Source organism: Pseudorasbora parva, chromosome 2 (genome assembly GCF_024679245.1).
Source record: "Pseudorasbora parva isolate DD20220531a chromosome 2, ASM2467924v1, whole genome shotgun sequence".
Lineage (NCBI taxonomy): Eukaryota > Metazoa > Chordata > Actinopteri > Cypriniformes > Gobionidae > Pseudorasbora > Pseudorasbora parva.
The window spans coordinates 50031676-50050704 of NC_090173.1; the positions used below are offsets into that span (position 1 = coordinate 50031676).

The window sequence follows — 19029 nt, forward strand, 5'->3', positions numbered from 1 at the left end:
TCCCCCAAAATTAAAATTACCCCATGATTTACTCATTTTCATTATATTGAAAATGTCATGGCTCTTCCAAGCTTTATAATGGCAGGGAATGGCTGTTTGTGTTTTTCTCCGGGAGTTAATAAAGACCTTCTGTACACACCTTAAGACAAATTTGCTACTTCCATAGTGTATGATCGCAGAGAAAAAAATATGTTTGTATGCTATGAACATTTATAGAGCAACAGATTTTGAAAATGTGTGAAAATAAATCATAAAAATTGTTTATTTTGTGTAAAAGAATCTAAGAAAAAAATAGTATAAATGTATACAAAATATAAATGTCTGATAAATATCATAAATAAAATATTATAAATTATATAATACTAATTTAATATAGATTTACTGTAGTAAAAATAAATTATATTTAATTGTATGAAATTATTAATATCATATTTTTTAAATATGGTGGTTTCATTATAAATATGGTGATTATCTCTAAGGTGGAAACTCGTCTTAATATATGATACTTATAATCTGAATCTTAACAGCTTATCAGGTCAACAAATGGTGAAGTCTGCTAACTATTTATTATCATGTTGTACCCCAACAGCAACTTTTACCCCAAATACCATACTTTTACAAGACCTTTGTCTCAAATAGTCAATCATTTCTGTGATTCTTATTTACTTAAAGCTACACAATTTTTAATATTTAGATAAAATAGTAGATCTGCTTGGTGAACACCATTCTTCCAAATATCTTATTTTGTACAGCAGAACAAAGAAATTAAGATTATAATAGGTGCAAGTTGATTACATAAATCTGCTTATAAAAGGTTAAAAAAACAAAAAACAAAAAAAACAAAGAAGCTCCTCCTATTCTTGTCTAGTTGGCAGTGTTGGAAAGGCTCTTTGGAAATGTTCTAGGTTACAGATTACAAATGACCCTATTTAAAATGTAATACGTTGTGTAACTATTTCAAATGAATTACGTTATTAATGTAACTGATTACATTTAATTACTTTTTGATTACATTTCTAATTTCCAGCACTGAAACACATTTTTATCACTGGCCAACTCTCAAACAGGTTGTAGCCTAAAGCCTCCAGAGGCGATGTGGATAGATGTCATGTGGTTTGCTGCAAAATCCAACAAGAACCAATCAAAGCATCAGAAATACATCTTAACGGCCTAAGGCAGGAGTGCATATCAAAAATAGACAAAGCAACAAAATAATTATTCAACCTTGCTTTTTACAGAAAATATTCAGATGTAACCCCCTTTGCCATCTTTAACATTTTCATAAGTAACTGTATTTTTTTCCAGCCACTGTAACCGATTACAGTTACATTTATTTTGTAGTTAAATGACGTAACTCTGTAACATGTAACTAGTTACTCTCCAACACTGCTAGTTGTTTAGCTGATAATAGTTGACTATCTAATAGGTACCAAAACAAGCATGTGGTTTGTGGCTGTAATTTGTTAGCAAAAAAAATTTTTGGAATTTGAAATTGTCTAATGTGCTCTATTGGAAATGATGGGGAGTGTTAAATTACTTATGACTATTCCCACAAACCTACCTACCATTTATGTTCATGATTTATTCATTATTTTCTAGAGAGGGGTGAAGTGTGATGTAATGGCTCTTTAGACTGGAAAAGTGTTTCCTAACCTCTTTTATCTTCTGTAAGCCTGCAGCCCCAACAGCACCCAAAACTGCAATGTGCAATAGAGTTTAGCATTACAATAAATATAGGCTATTATTAAAGTCACTAAGAAAATGATTCTGTGGGTACAAAACATTTTAAATATACTGACACATATTGCCAAAAAAATTGGCATCATCTCCTTTGATCCCCTGCTCCTTTGAAAGTGAAAGTGTTCTTTTTGATCGCACATTAGTCCCCTTACGAACGCGAGGGGGACCCCCGCCCCGGAATGCTATTCTCACCGAGGGGGAATATTGGCTCATTTTGGATTTAATGAGAGCTACACATTCCAAAAAAAGTTGGGACCGGTAATAAGAGGCCGGAAAAGATAAGTGTGCATGTAAGGAACAACTGGAGGACCAATTTGCAACTTATTTGGTCAATTGGCAACATGATGGGGTATAAAAAAGAGCCTCAGTGTCTCTCCGAAGTCAAGATGGGCAGAGGATCACCAGTTCCCCCAATGCTGCTGCGAAAAATATTGGAGCAATATCAGAAAGGAGTTTCTCAGAGAAAAATTGCAAAGAGTTTGAAGTTATCATCATCTACAGCGCATAATATCCTCCAAAGATTCAGAGAATCTGGAACAATCTCTGTGTGTAAGGGTCAAGGCCAGGAAACCATACTGGATGCCCGTGATCTTCAGGCCCTTAGACGGCACTGCATCACATACAGGAATGAGCTACTGTAATGGAAATCACATCATGGGCTCAGGAATACTTCCAGAAAACTGTGTCGTTGAACACAATCCACCGTGCCATTCGCCGTTGCCGGCTAAAACTCTATAGATCAAAAAAGAAGCCATATCTAAACATGATCCAGAAGTGCAGTCGTTTTCTCTGGGCCAAGGCTCATTTAATGGACTGGCAAAGTGGAAAACTGTTCTGTGGTTGGACTATTGAAAAGAATTTCTATTCAAAGCTTCCTTGTGACAAGCAAGTGTTTCTGGAAATACCAGCTCTGTTCTTGCCAAACGGATAGTCTACTTCTTCCAGTGGATCAACAAAGACATTCTGAACTGCTGCCAAAGTAGAATTCATATCATTTCTTCCCCTAAAATCCACAAAAGACAAACAGTTTAATCTAAAAGGGATAGTTCATCCAAAAATAAAATTTTTGCCATTACTTACTCACCCTCAAGTTGTTCCAAACCTGTATGAGTTTCTTTCTTCATTTAAACAATAAAGAAGATATTTTGAAGAATGTTGGTAATGAAACAGTTGACAGTAGACACAATGACTTCAATAGGAGGAAACAAATACTATATGAACGTCAATGGGTGCCATTCCATTACCATCTTTTGCACACATTAGTCTAGAACTACAATAACCATCATGTTCCCTAATGATTTCTCCATACATGGGGACAGGAGAGCTGTCAGATAATAGATGGGAAAACAAAGTAACTTGCATTACTTATTCAAAAAAGGAACTATATTTGTATATATAAAGGAATATATTTTGTTGTACATTTTAAAAGTGATGCAGAACTCTACAGAAAAAAGTAATCTGATTATGTAGTAACTTGAGGCTCTTGTTATGTTATCCACAACATTAAAAAGATTTACTTAAAATAAATGCTTTTCTTAGAATCCTGAAAAATGATATGATCATGATTTCCACACAAAAAAATAAATAAATAGGCAGAACAACAGTTTTAAACATTGATTTAAGAAATGCTGCAGAAATTATAAATGTTTCTTGAGCATCAAATCATCATATTAGAAATATTTCTGAAGGATCGCTAAATAGTTAGTTTTGCCTCATGTGGTTGACAAAGTTTAAAAACATCCTTCAAATAACCATGTCCTGAAAAAAGAAGTTAAATTGTTCATTTGTAAGAGTTTCAAGCCATATCTTGTCCATAATGCTTGTAGGACAAGACCAGGAATGTTATTAGTGCAGATCTGGGTGTGTCAACATTCCCTATTGAGTAACCTGTTATCTTCCACATGGTGAACTTTTTTTTTCACGATGCCGTTATTTTTGCATTTAACATGTCAATACATTCCACATTGTCTTCGTTTCTTCTGGCCAAAAATCCTTCTTTCTTTTCTTCTGATACTCACAAACTCGTGGCACCTATTTATTTCTGCTACTCCATTCAGATACAAATAAATGTATTTCTCATTCATGACAATCCATTTTATAATTCACTAATTGAAATGTTAAGATTTATACAAACAGATAATGTACATGCTGTTGCCTCCTGTGATAAACACGAGAGGTAATATATGGAAACGCCAGCCGCAAATCAAAATCATGCTTTTGCTGCCCTCATATGGTTATCTTGGTTTGTAAAAAAAAAAAAAAAAAAAAAAAAAAAAAAAAAACGTATTGTATGTTTATTTTATTATATGATAAAATACTATATTAGTTCCAAAAATAGAACAACATTATTAGTAGCTAAAACTATTCTTAGTGTGAATATTAACTATTTCTTAAATCACTGGAGTCAAGATTTGTACACAGTCAACCACATGTGGTAATGTAGGGGTTGTTTGATACATTTTTTGTTTTCGTCTTTCTGACCCCAAGACTAATCTCTTCGATTCTCCATCTGTTATACTTGGAGAGTCTTTGTCAACTCAAACTCTCCTTGCCATGTATTAGGGTGATATACAGGTGCTGGTCATATAATTAGAATATCATCCAAACGTTTATTTATTTCACCAATTCCTTTCAAAAAGTGAAACGTATATTATATTCATTCATTACACACAAACTGATATATTTCAAATGTTTGTTTCTTTTCATTTTGATTATTATAACTGACAACTAAGGAAAATCCCAAAATCAGTATCTCAGAACATTAGAATATTAAGACCAATACAAAGAAAGGATTTTTAGAAATCTTGGCCAACTGAAAAGTATGAACATGAAAAGTATGAGCATGTACAGCACCTAGTACTTAGTTGGGGCTCCTTTTGCCTGAATTACTGCCGCAATGTGGCATGTCATGGAGTCGATCAGTCTGTGGCACTGCCCAGGTTGCTCTGATAGTGGCCTTCAGCTCTTCTCCATCTGGGTCTGGCAGATCGCATCTTTCTCTTCATAATACCCCATAGATTTTCTGTGGGGTTAAGGTCAGGCGAGTTTGCTGGCCAATTAAGAACAGGGATACTATGGTCCTTTAGCCAGGTACTGTATGCTTTGGCATTGCATCTCCCTAAAGTTGGTCAGCAGCAGGAAGCATAAAGTGCTCTAAAACTTCTGGCTGCGTTGACCTTGGACCTCAGAAAACACAGTGGACCAACACCAGCAGATGACACGGCACCCCAAACCATCACTGACTGCGGAAACTTTACACTGGACCTCAAGCATCGTCGATTGTGTGCCTCTCCTCTCCTTCTCCAGACTATAGGACCCTGATTTCCATAGAAAACACAAAATGTAATATTATTATTTTTTTATCAAAGAACATAACTTTGGACCACTCTGCAGTCAAGTCCTTTTGTCTTTAGCCCTGGTGAGACGCTTCTGACGCTGTCTGTTGTTCAAGAGTGGCTTGACACAAGGAATGCGACAGCTGAAACCCGTGTCTTGCATACGTATGTGCGTAGTGGTTCTTGAAGCACTGACTCCAACTGCAGTCCACTCTTTGTGAATCGACCCCACATTTTGAATGGGTTTTGTTACGCAATCCTTTCCAGGGTACGGTTATCCCTATTATGTTTCTACCACATCTTTTCCTTCCTTCACCTCTCTATTAATGTGCTTGGAGCAGAGCTCCGTGAACAGCCAGCCTCTTTTGCATTGACCTTTTGTGTCTTGCCCTCCTTGTACAAGGTGTCAATGGTTGTCTTTTGGACAACTGTCAAGTCAGCAGTCTTCCCCATGATTGTGTAGCCTACAGAACTAGACTGAGGCCCTGTCCACGCGAAGCCAGAGCTTTCCCAATCCCATCTTTTTTTTCCCTTGTGTCAAGAAATATCTGCGTCACAGACGAAACGCTGATCCGGTACGAAATTTATACGTATATGCGTCTCTGTGTGAATTTAGAATTTTCCTTAGTGGTCAGTTATGATCATCAAAATTAAAAGAAACACACATGTGAAATATATCAGTCTGTGTGTAATGAATTAATACAATATAAAAGTTTTAGGGAATTAGGGAAATAAATAAACTTTTTGATGATATTCTAATTATATGACCATAACACACTTTATCTTTCAGGCAGATTTGTAACATCTTTAGTTGATTGGAGCTTCTTAATTATTGCCCTGATGGTGAAAAATGGGGATTTTCAACGCTTTAGCTAATTTCCTACAGCCACTTTCTATTTTGTGAAGCTCAACAATTTTGCTCCACATCAGAACTATATTCTTTGTGTTTGCTCATTGTGATGGATGATTAAGGGAATCTGGCCTTTTTGTTTCCTCATACTCCAACACGAGTTCATAGTTATACAGTTTCATGTTCTTATAGGGTGTGCTAAAAAAAAATGTGAATAGGAATATACTTCAGAGATACTTTAGCCAATCATGGCCAACAGGTTTTGGAGAAAAACATTTATTTCATCCAGATTTTCTCCACCCTTTCAATTACTTTACTTCAAGGATTTTTGCAAATCCTTGGATTTTGCATTGTTTTTTTAATGAAAGATCAAAAGGATAAACAATGCAGATTTATTTTTACAGCCATTTTGAGCATATTTATAGGATCATAAAATTATGATAATATTGATAAAATGGTATTTTGAATCAGGGTAAGAAAAAAGATTGATGATATATTGATCCATCATTAAAATTGTGTTAATTGTGAACAAAAAGTTACATAATGTACCTATTAAAATGATGCTGGTTCTGGCAAATTCTGTTCAACAAATAACATTCGTGTCATGTCGTGTGCCTTCAGGGTTCTTTTTAGCTTGAAGAACTTCTCACTATAATGTAAAGCATATAGGGAATACAATTTCAATACATGGCCTTATAGAGGAGTGAGTGATATTGTGATGGCTTACAAAAGAGATGGCCTCAGCTTTTTAGTTATCAAATAGACTCTGAAAAAACAGTGTTATAAAGTGCACAGTTACCATGGTGATGCATATTTAATTCTCAGCAGAGAACATTTTGTCTCAAGCACTCAAGGTAAGTATTATAAAAGGAAAGGAAAGCATACCATGCACCAATTGAGTCCGTTCAGTGTGGCCTTGAGTGAATGCAGTCGAGCCAAGACTGTTAGAGATGAAGGTGTTCAACTGCACTGGGTGGGGATTTGTCCTTCAGTTACAATGCCTTGCCCAATACATAGATGTGCAGACATATTCTCACATCGCCAGAATGTTCTTGATATTTCTTGAAAATTGTGTTATTCCTCCGCAAAATATGAGTGCTTTTTTGGACCATTAAGATGTTTTGTGTTATTTGTTGTAAAGATAACTGACTATAAAGGAATAGCGCTTGATTGTGCACTTTTATTGTACTTCAAACCTTAAAAAGTATTTTTAAAAACTGCATTTGCAGATTAATTATTATTGATAAAATGAAAGGCCATTTCATGACTATGTTTATTAATACTATGAACTTTGTAAAACTGAACGATTTACTTTAAAGTGCACTCATTTTAATGTGTTGGCTAACAATAAAGCACATGTAAAGTCCTTGATTATAGGCTAATAACTGAATGTGTTTTTTGATATTTAATTTACAGTTAACATATTTTAAATACTTCATTATTGCAAATATAATATACATTTTAAAAATATATTTAAAAAACATGACAAGTCATAATAGAAATGGCATTATATTTTACCATAAATGCTTGTCAGTACATTTAGCAGTAATTTTAACCATATTTCAAAGACAATAAGCAATTCTGAAATTACATATGCAAATGTTGTAGTCAAGTGTGTCAAAAAAGGAATCTAAAGTTCAACTAATAGCCTTTAATATAAATTTAAACTGTTGTACATTTTCATCAAACTGTGAATAAACACTACATTCAGTTCACACTTACAGTCAAACCAAAAATGATTCAGACACCAGATAAATTTTTTCACTAGTGGGTGCAGGACACTTTAGTTCATTTATGTAAGTCAACTGAGGAGGAGGGCAAAATAAAGTCAACTGTGACATACCCAAAAATTCTTCATACTGTGACTACCAGTAAACATTTGGGACCAAAATGATTCAGACACTCTGACCTGATCATATCTATATCGATTATTGTTATCATTGTCGTGACTTTGATTTGTTTCGTCGCGCTGTTAATGTCCGCTATTATTCTATTTCTATTAAAAGTGAGCCATCAACATCATTACACAGAAAGGGATTAATGGAATGTGAAATCATTCATATAGATGTAATTCCCGAGGTACCCTAGACACACAAAAAACAGACACGGATAAACCTTCACCCCTTTGACCAAATGTTTCCGTGCGCCCACACAAATAACAGGCTTTCCATCCGAAAACCATTCAGTAATTGAAAATAAAGCTTGTGTTCAATAATTATGCAATTTGTAGCTTTTTTCCTGGAAGTCAATCATTAGCAACCTCACAATTATCCAGGAGACAGAGGGAAATAAACTGTAATGCTGCCACCCACACTACTCACGCCGCTATACATCGCATCAAACTGAAAGCTAGCCATTTTATAAACAGGATTATGCAACATTTGGTTCAGGTGCATGACCAGCTTCTGCCTAAAGCTTCTGCCAGCTTTTAGACTGTGTGTTTCTCTCTGACATGCAAAGCTTGGTTTCTTTAGAGCTATACTTTCATTAAAAGAGAGGAACTAACTGGCCATCGTGTTTTCAATTAAATATAATACCAGTCTAAAGTTTTGGGTGCTGTGGTGGGTGGGTTAATATATATTAAAAGTATTATATTATAGTATTGTGTTATTCCCTAAAAAACAGTAACTAATTAAGTTACTTCTATGGGAAGTAATGTAGTGTGTCATACTTTTGGATTACTTTTGGGGAGGCAGTGGCTCAGTGGTTCATGTAGGTTGTCTACAAACCAGAAGGTTGGTGGTTCAATCCCCGGTTCCACCAGACCAAGTGTCGAAGTGTCCATGAGCAAGACACCAAACCCCAGCTGCTCCCGACGAGCTGGATGGCGCCTTACATGGCTGACATCGCCGTGAATGGGTGAATGTGAGGCAAAATGTAAAGCACTTTGGATAAAAGCGCTGTATAAATGCAGTCCATTTCCACTTTTACTCACCTGGGCTGGGCTCAATGGGTGACATGTCCGGTGAGTATGCTGGCCATGCAAGACCTGGGATGTTTTTAGCTTTCAGTAATTGTGTGCAGATCCTTGCAACATGGGGCCGTGCATTATCATGCTGCAACATGAGGTGATGGTCGCAAATGAATGGCACAACAATGGGCATTGGGATAGTCAATAAATCAGTCTCTCTGTGCATTAAAGATGCCATCAATAAAAGGCACCTGTTCGTTGTCCATAACATAAGCCTGCCGATACCATAACCCCACCGCCACCATGGGCCACTCGATCCACAACGTTGACATCAGCAAACGGCTCACCCACATGACACCATACACGCTGTCTGCCATCTGCCCTGTAAAGTGAAACCTGGGATTCATCCGTGAAGAGAACGCCTCTCCAAAGTGCCAGACGCCATCGAATGTGAGCATTTGCCAAATCAAATCGGTTACAACGATGAACTGCAGACAGGTCGAGACCCCGATGGGGACGAGCATGAAGATGAGGTTCCCTGAGACGGTTTTAGATAGTTTGTGCAGACATTCTTTGGTTTCAAAGTCTCTAAAAGTCTCAGTCGATCTTGGAGGTGAAGATGCTGGATGTGGAGGTCTTGGGCTGGTGTGGTTACACATGATCAGCGGTTGTAAGGCTGGTGTTTTGCTTGTGATAAAACTGTACATTTTAGAATGGCCTTTTATTGTGGCCATGCAGCCTAAGGCACACCTGTGCAATAATAATGCTGTCTAATCAGTATCTTGATATCTTGATAACTAAACTCTAAATGACGTATTTTTTTCTTTAAATAAGCAAAATTATCTGCCAGTAGGCTAAGAAAAATAACCTTGTACTGAAAAAAAAAATCTTGCTTTTTGTTCCCAAACAGAACAAACAAAAAATTGGCAGATCATTTTGGGGAGTTTTTTAATGGGCGGGTGAAACTTTTTAATGGGGGGCTGAAAATTTCAGTCAATCTCATGTCAATCTTGAGTACCTATAGAGTAGTATTGCACCCTTCATATCTCAGAAAAGTCTTTAGTTTTATTATATTTATAAAAGAAATATAGGCTTTACCGAGTCTTTCCGGAAAAAAAACGAGCGCCTGGAGGCGTATCGTGTGGGCGGAGCTAAAGAATGACAAGCGTACAAAGCGGTGACGTCCTCAAGCGTGGAGAAGCCCATGGCTATCGATCAGATTCAGCTAATAGATATATGATCCAGAATCAAATCTGAGGCAGAAATAAACTGAACAGGAGAAACAGCAACAGCAGGACGTCCGTCTCTGTGGTATGGACTGTATTTAGTGGCCTGTCAACATTTGTGTGTCTTTACTCGCAGGTTATGAGGACATGATGCGGTTTATGGACTATTGTATGCGACTAAACCTTAGCAGTAGCAAGCAAAACGGTTTTGCACGTCAGACTAGTGTAACGTTATACAGAACAACAATGGAGTAACCGTTAGCGCATTTCACTGACGAAGCACGCTTTGTGAGAACCTCCCCTAGGTTTAAGTTTGGGTGGTTTTACAATAATCAAACTGACACCTATAGTGGTCAGCTAAACAAATGTATTTAAACACACACCATAGATCGCATGCTCCATTGATAAATTAACTAACGTTATACACGATCGTGTTGTTTACTGATGTTTACTCACGCAACGGTAGCCAACAACAGACATTTGAAGCAGTTTTATTCACCGCCTGCTTCCAAAGCAGGACCGAACCTTTATCGCTGGGACCGCTCTGTCAAAAACACACTTCTTTGGAATGATTTGGTGAAGTCCTGTGACAGCAGTGGCGTGGAAATCCACTTTGAGACGCGACTAAAACGATGTTGTGAAGCTTCCCGTCATTTCTGCGTTCTAATCGGTTCAAATGCAGCGCTGCCTTCCCGGAATGCTGTGCGGCCGCGTTAAAGTCGCTCGACGTCACCCATAGGAATAAAGTGGAGCGCGGCGTGACAGAAGTGTTCACGGACGAGTAGATCTGCAGCTTGAGAGCAGTGTTTATGGGTGTGCATTTCCTCTCTCGCTCTAGTCACGCGCGCGTGCACCCTACCGGGAGAAGAGCCCGTACGGCCCATACAAGGACCTTCCGCTCTATCGACGTCAAGCCGACCCATACTCGAAAAAAACTCTCCGAAACTTGTGAGAAACCGGAAGGAGTATTTTTGACACAGAAATTCCAACATTAGTTTTTGAAACTTTGTCTTTGTTTAGGATGGGAATCTTTAACAGTGTAAAAAGCTCAGTATGCATGAAACAGCATTTCACCCCCCCCCCCCCCCCCCAACTTAAGCTTTTCTCTGAGAAAAGAACAAAGAACGGCACTGAAGTCATTCTTAAGAAGGGAAGATGTGTTCTGAGTTTTGCCGACCGTCAATTTTGAGCCCTGTCTATGGTGAGTTTCCAGACCAAACATCTTGATGTGGGTCTGGCTTGTCAGGCTACCTGTTTTGTACATAGAAAAAGTCTTAGATCAATGAGTCTCATGAAAATGGGGGCAAAAACAATTGTGTTGTGTAGTGTTATAATTTTGTTCATATATACACACACACACACACACACACAGTATATATGTATATATGTATGTAGTGTAGTGTATGTATGTATGTAGTATGTAGTGTATGTATAGTGTAAAATTATATATATATATATATATATATATATATATATATATATATATATATATATATATATATATATATATATATATATATATACACACACAGTGTGTATGTATATATACTGGAAGTGTTATATAAGGGGTGCGAGGGAAGCTTCTTCATTCCGTTACCTCGAAAATTGCAATCATTTTTATAATTTAATATATATTTGGTATGGAACAACATATGGATTTAAAAGAAAGAAAGAAAGAAAGCTAAAGACAGGAGTGAAAATTCAGCTTTATCAATAAATTACATTTATTTAAATATTTAAAACAATTATTTTAAATATTTCAAAATATCAATGCTTTGATATATATCAACATATGTATGTTTTCTTTTTGATACATTTTTAATGGTGATAAGTTAGCATACTTTTTACAAATGATTATATATGAGACATGCTTAAAATACAAGTATTTTAAGCATGTCTCAATCTAAATGAAGCTAGAATCCTTAGACTTCTTCAGTATGCAGGTTTTAAGCATAGGCTTTATTAACTGACAATACTCTGAGAATCTGTAGATCTACATTAGAATGGCTCAGATCCAAGTGTTATAACACTGCGGTGGGCAATGCCTTAAATAGGCAGCAGAATGGTCCAGATTCACCAAAACGAACCCAAGTCTCTATAAGCGTTGAATGACGCACCACACGAGACCACCCATCAGTCATCAGCATATAAAAAGAACTGCGGGGAGCGCGTGGATAGGACTCACTGCACCGAGAGCACAGAACCAGTCGTTCTGGATGATACCAGCAAGGAGCATGGAGGTGAACACAACTGATAAAGCCCTTCTTTCAGTTGATGGCACCGCGAAGCTCTCCTGTTGCAGCTATCATTCCGAAGGCACCGCAACAGTTGATATATCGCATTTGCAGCGCGCATCGCACTGGAGACATCCAGAACCAAAGGCGAAGGCGCGGGTGGTGCGCTCCTCCAGCACTGGAAAGCGACCCTCGTCGTCTGAACGCAAACCACGGAGATCTCTAGACCCCTTCTGCGCTTCTCAGCTCCATAAAACAAAGCATATGAGATATGAGAGTAAAAACGACGACCTGGTCAGCGTAAAACCCAGTCACTACCGGCGCATAGTTGTGCTAGGCGCGCCCCGAGTGGGTAAAACGGCGGTGGTTCGCCGTTTCCTGGGAGAGAATGGTTTCGAGGAACATTACGAGCCAACGACCGAAGACTTTCACAGCAAACTGTACCACATCCGAGGAGAGAGATACCAGCTAGATATCCTGGACGCGTCCAAAGAGAGAGACTTCCCTGCCAGACGAAGGCTGTCTATTCTGACAGGTCAGTAGGCCATTTGTACTGCGTTTTTATTTGTTGAATAGTATAACCTATACATGATTTAAAGTTCTCACTTCTTATGCTTTATAACCTCAACAGGTGACATATTCCTGCTGGTGTTCAGCGTGACTGACCGAGACTCTTTCACCGAGGTCTGCTCTTTACGCGAGGAGATTGTCACTGCCAAATCCAAGCTGGCCAAGTCCAAAGAAAACAGACAGTTTACCACCATAATCTGTGGCAATAAAACGGACTTAAACTCCTCGAGAGTTGTGCAGCGCTCCGATATCTGCCAGTCTCTTGGGAAGGACGGTGTCTCTTTTGAGGTGTCTGCTAAAGACTGCACTAACCTGGAGGAGATGTTCGAAGCCCTGGCGGTGCTGGGAGGGCTCCCCACAGAAACCAGACCCTCTCTCCATCGAGATATCTCCATCCACACGTACCACGCTCTGAGCAGCAGGAAGAGGAGCAAACGAGCCATGAATGAGCCGTGTGGGGCGGTGCAACCGCTCGCGCGTAGACCGAGTTTCAGTAGCGATCTGCGGCGCGTGATGGGGCCGAGCACCCCTAAAAGAAGTACACCTATTGAGAGGTGCCAAATACAGTAAAAGAGTAACGCTAGGGACTCTGTTTCAAACCTATGAATAATAATTATTCAGCTATGTAAGAATTATTATATTCTGTATGTCCCTGGCTGGACCAGAGGACAAATTCTAAAAGTATTTGTGAAATGTCTTTAAAACCCTGCTGGAAAATCAGGTTCAAGATGATATAACTGGTCTAAACTGGTCATTAGTTGGTGTAAACCAGCTGTTAAAAAAAAATGAATGTTCTTTATTGGAATCTATGCTTCTATAGAACGTTTAAAATTCATGGAATCTTTCACAAAAGCTTCTTTATTAATGATGCTCTTTAGAATAAAAATAAAAACGGTTCTTTGGGGAACCAAACATTTTATTCTATGGTATCACTGCAAAATGTACTCTTTTGAAACTTTTTAAGAGTGGAAAAAAAATAAAAAAATAATAGCCAATGGTATGCATGTACCATGTTATTCATGTATGCATGTTATTTATTCCATAATAAATAATATTTTGGCTAGAATAATCATAAAATAAATCAATAATACAGTGCAGTTCATGACTAGTTTGGACCCGTTTCAAAACGCAGATACTGACGCATGCAGGTATTTCCAACTGGAAAATGTATCACAAGTGATTATGCATGTTTTCTTAATAATGGACATATTTTGTACATCACATTTGTTTCCACGTTTATTATAGGCTACTGACAACAATAAAAGACGCTATTGGCGCATTTTTTTCTTTTTCTTCTTGAACATGATTTCTCTATTACCTCAAATTTGTTCCTACATTTGCCTTGTATAACAGACAACAATAAAACTGTGCTTGAAAAATAATGCGTACTGAATGCTTGAGTTTGTTCAGGATCGCACGTCTAGCAAATCGGGAATGACAAACGAGAGAACGCCACGTCACATAATTAATATTCATGAGTCGTGCTGTACATATTTATAACTTGTCTCCCGCCTCACCTCACTTTTTGCAGCAGCCTGTACGCCTGTATTTTTTAGGAGAAACCGCCAAATATGTCCATTTATGGATGCACAACGGGAAGAAAGTCGTGGGCGGTGAAGCCTTGCTTCTCCTCGTCTGCAGTGGCTTGAGTCATCATCGTAGTGCCGGCGTAAAATTCTCTCGCATTAGTAAGAAAATGCGCCCACGCACTCATATGTGTGAATCCCTGACAATACACAATCAGGCTTTAAATAATAGACGTTACACAATGCAGAAAGAGATAAAATATCGAATATTCATGAATGCTGTGATGAATAAGCCTGCAAAGAAATGACAACCCACATTGACAGTAAGACAAGTAAGCATAGCGCAGACGTTTTCAGCGCATACACCGATATTTGCATAATCATTTGTTTATGCAGAAGTACAGCTCGAACAGTACCATGGACAGCGGACTGATGACTGTAAGGGGCTTCTGATATGAACAGCCAAGACTGAAAGCAAAGTATTTTATTACGCGTTATATATATCTCGACTACAATGCTAAAATATATTTGAATTGTATTTCTACATGAAATAAGCACTGTAAGGAGCAACATGAATCATTCATGATTCTTCTTCGGTGACCTTCTTTATGACTGAGCATGTGGGTGGATTGGAGAGGAGTAACTTCAAATGGCAAATGCAAAAAGAAAATCACTTCTATGCCTAATCAAATACCACTCAAGATAATAAAGCCCCCAGGATACATTTACTAAAGCTTGGAAGCGTAAGGATATTTATTAATATAACTCTGATTGTGTTTGGCTGAAAGAATAAAGTCATCTACACCTAGGATGGCTTGAGGGTGAGTAAGTCATGGGCTAATTTTCATTTTAAAGTGAACCAATCCTTTAAAAATGGTAGACAACAGCATCAATACTAAATAAGAAGTGTTAATGATAAACTAAACAAAAAATAGTTTTACAAATTTTGTTAAAAACACGTACCAAGTTCTTAGAAATGTACTTTTTGTAGTCATGTTGGTGTTATATATTTATGTTGTATCATTTTCAGAACCATTCACACCAAAGATGATAAAACTATAATGATAATGATATAGTTATGAAATTCTAAATATATAGTCCACACCACAACCTGGCAGAGAGGAACGATATCATTGGAATCACTTTCAGAACGATTTGATCCAGCTGATGAACGATTCTCGTCTTTCGTGTGAGCACGCGCTCTTCTGTCCATGTGAGTTATTTTCTTATTATCATTCTTCCGCTCTTGAAATCTGTTGCAGAACCCATATTCCAGAGAACCGTATGGTAAAAAGTTATGAAATTTGGCAAACCGCTAGCCTGATAAGCCAGACCTACATCAAGATGTTTGGTCTGGAAACTCACCATAGACAGGGCTCAATCCGAGGGGCGGGATAAACGATTGTCTTTCAAACTCCCTCTGCACGCGATAGGATAGCGCTACACCAACCAGAGCAACGAAGGTGAAGCAGAGCTCGTTGATAGATTAAACATTCACCGTATCCGATCAGCAAAACTCTGAACACATCTTCCCTTTTTAAGAATGACTTCAGTGCCGTTCTTTCTTTTCTCAGAGAAAAGCTTAACTCCAAGTCTTCCAGAGTCGCGGTCAAAGCTGATTCGAAAGACCGCCGCCGTTCGCCAGTTTCTGTGTTTACTGGAAGCACGCAAGCGCAACTCGGCCATCGTCATTATGGCCCCGCCCACCGACTCTATACACGATGTGATTGGCCTGACCAGAGTGAGGGGAATACAGCTCAGAAGGGTATTGAGAGTTGCTAGATGACACTTGCGGGCAGATTAGATTTGCTGCCGCTAGGGTGCGTCTAGAATTCTAGGCTAGCAAACCACTAGAGTCCAAACATCCACCACCGCAAATTTGGAGTCTCCAACTCGATCCCTCTAGAGCCACCCACTGTCCATATTTTCACTTACATTTCATTTTTACTAACATTTAAATATATTCCCGATTTCTTGGCTCAATTCATGAAAATGTTCCCCCCACATTTTCCCACCAAAAAAACAACCTAGACGATTTGTCCAATTTTCACCAAAATTATTGTCAGTTACTGAAGCCCTGCGGCTGGCTAAAGCTGCATCCAAATCATCAGTCCTCATCCTCCTTGATCTATCTGCTGCCTTTGACACTGTGAATCATCTGATTCTTCTGTCCACCCTCTCATCTCTGGGCATCTCAGGGACTCCTCTCCACTGGTTTCCACTAGGAGTCCTATCTCACAGGTAGTCTGGAGAGGAGAGGTATCCAAAACACAACTGACCACGGGGGTTCCTCAGGGCTCAGTGCTTGGACCTCTCCTCTTCTCCATTTACACTACATCATTGGGACCCATCATTCAGGCACATGGCCTCTCATATCATTGCTATGCTGATGACACACAGCTCTACCTCTCATTTCAACCAGATGATCCCACAGTAGCTGCACGAATCTCAAGCTGTCTGGTGGACATCTCGGCATGGATGAAAAAACATCACCTGCAGCTCAATCTAGCAAAGACTGAGCTGCTTGTTTTCCCTGCTAATCCGACCATACACCACGATTTTACCATCCAGCTAGGTTCATCTTTGATTACTCCTTCAGGGTCGGTCAGAAATCTTGGAGTAATCTTTGATGACCAGCTGTCCTTCAAAGACCACATCTCAAAGACAGCTCGGTCATGCAGGTTTGCATTGCACAACATCAGACCATTCCTTACGGAGCATGCAACACAGCTTCTTGTCCAAGCCCTGGTCATTTCTAGACTTGACTATTGCAATACGCTTCTGGATGGACTTCCATCTTGTGCAGTCAAACCGCTGCAAATGATCCAGAACGCTGCAGCACGTCTTGTATTCAATGAGCCCAAAAGGGCTCATGTCACACCACTATTCCTCTCTCTGCATTGGCTACCACTCGCTGCCCGGATCAAATTCAAAGCCCTGACTCTTGCTTATGGATCTTCCACAAGCTCAGCACCCGCATAATTCGACTCCCTCCTACGAGTCTACACCCCCACCAGAAGCCTTCGCTCAGCTAATGAGCAAAGGCTTGTGGTACCATCACAGAGAGGCATGAAATCCCTCTCTAGAACTTTTTCTTTCATTGTTCCTGGTTGGTGGAACGATCTTCCGTCCTCCATACGCACGACAGAATCACTCGCTTCATTCAAAAGACGGGTAAAAACTCATCTTTTCCATGAGCACTTAATCTTACATTAATAAAAATAAAAAATAAAATATAAACTCTTTCCTCCTCTATTTCTCCTCACGCAATGTCACGCAAGTGTCGTCTAGGAACTCTCAATACCCTTCTGAGCTTTATTCCCCTAACTCTTGCCAGACCAATCACTTCGTGTATAGAGTCGGTGGGCGGGGCCATAATGACGACGGCCGAGTTGCGCTTGCGTGCTTCTAGTAAACACAGAAACTGACGAACGGCGGCGGTCTTTCGAATCAGCTTTGACCGCAACTCTGGAAGACTTGGAGTTAAGCTTTGCTCTGAGAAAAGGACAAAGAACGGCACTGAAGTCATTTTAAAAAGGGAAGATGTGTTCTGAGTTTAGCCGACCGGATACAGCGAATGTTTAATCTATCAACTTGCTATGTTTAAACCTTCGTTGCTCTGGTTGGTTGTAGTGCTATCCTATCGTGTGTAGAGGGAGTTTGAAAGACAACCGTTTATCCCGCCCCTCGGATTGAGCCCTGTCTATGGTGAGTTTCCAGACCAAACATCTTGATGTGGATCTGGCTTGTCAGGCTAGAACTTTAGGTTCTGAAGAGTTAAGTAGAGTCGAGCTGGTCGTTGCCATCTTTGCCCAGATAACAGAAAAAGGGCAAAGAGGGTGAAAGCAGAGATTAGGTGATGCAATGACTAACAGACAGCAGATAAATGGCTATCCAACTGCCACTCGAATTAACCATGCCCTTAATTATGCATAACTTTAAGGCTTTATATAATGTAAATTAATGAGGGCAACATTTGCCGTATAGACCAAAACCATAATTTGTACCAGGCTGTAAACATGTTTTTTTTCTGCTGTAAAGTTGGGCATTTTAACACGGGGCTCAATGAGATTCTGCTCCCTTCTGGAGCCTGTCCCTAGTGACCAGTTGAGGAATTGCAGTTTAATTTACTTCCGTGTTGGCTTCAACAGAAATTGATGGAGGTTGTCGCTTGGCTTAATTCAGCCATATTTGTTTAAATCATAAACTGATTTAGAAGTGGAAGAATTATACAGACTCGTCTACAAGACAATGTATCAGAATGGTAATTTGTTTTAGGTATCTCTTTCTACAATGTAGAAACACACAATGGAGTCAAACAGATCCTTCTAAAAAAAAAAAAACTGCCTCATTTAAAATAACGATAGGAATAGCCTTGCCAAGCACAGGATTGGTTAAGAGTTTGTAAAATAGAAATTAGGAGCAGTTTCAAACCTCGCCTTTGGTTCACTGCAGATTTTGATTTCGAGATGTGGGTTTAGGGAGACTAAATGATTGGAGAAGTTGTCACTAGACAGAAGTCTGTCCTTTTCAGGGATCAGAGGATCCATGTATGACATCTTGATTAAACATGGTCACGTATGCAAGGATGATTTGTTAACATTGAGACATGTATTTAGAAAATCATATCATCCTGA

General features: G+C 38.9%; 1 protein-coding gene across 1 annotated transcript; it reads left to right on the top strand.

Moving 5' to 3' along the window:
• The first annotated feature begins 12075 nt into the window (after nucleotides 1–12075).
• On the top strand, nucleotides 12076–14248 carry rasd2a (RASD family member 2a). Its single transcript, XM_067429059.1, has 2 exons — nucleotides 12076–12831; nucleotides 12928–14248. The coding sequence occupies exons 1-2, from the start codon at nucleotides 12171–12173 to the stop codon at nucleotides 13434–13436; spliced, it is 1170 nt and encodes a 389-aa protein (XP_067285160.1). The 5' UTR covers nucleotides 12076–12170; the 3' UTR covers nucleotides 13437–14248.
• Nucleotides 14249–19029: the final 4781 nt, after the last annotated feature.

Bases quoted from the DNA above. Each gene is read 5' to 3' on its own strand.
- rasd2a (XM_067429059.1), top strand. From the start codon at position 12,171: ATGACGCACCACACGAGACCACCCATCAGTCATCAGCATATAAAAAGA. The intron at 12,832-12,927 runs GTCAGTAGGCCA...TAACCTCAACAG, and splicing joins AAGGCTGTCTATTCTGACAG to GTGACATATTCCTGCTGGTG.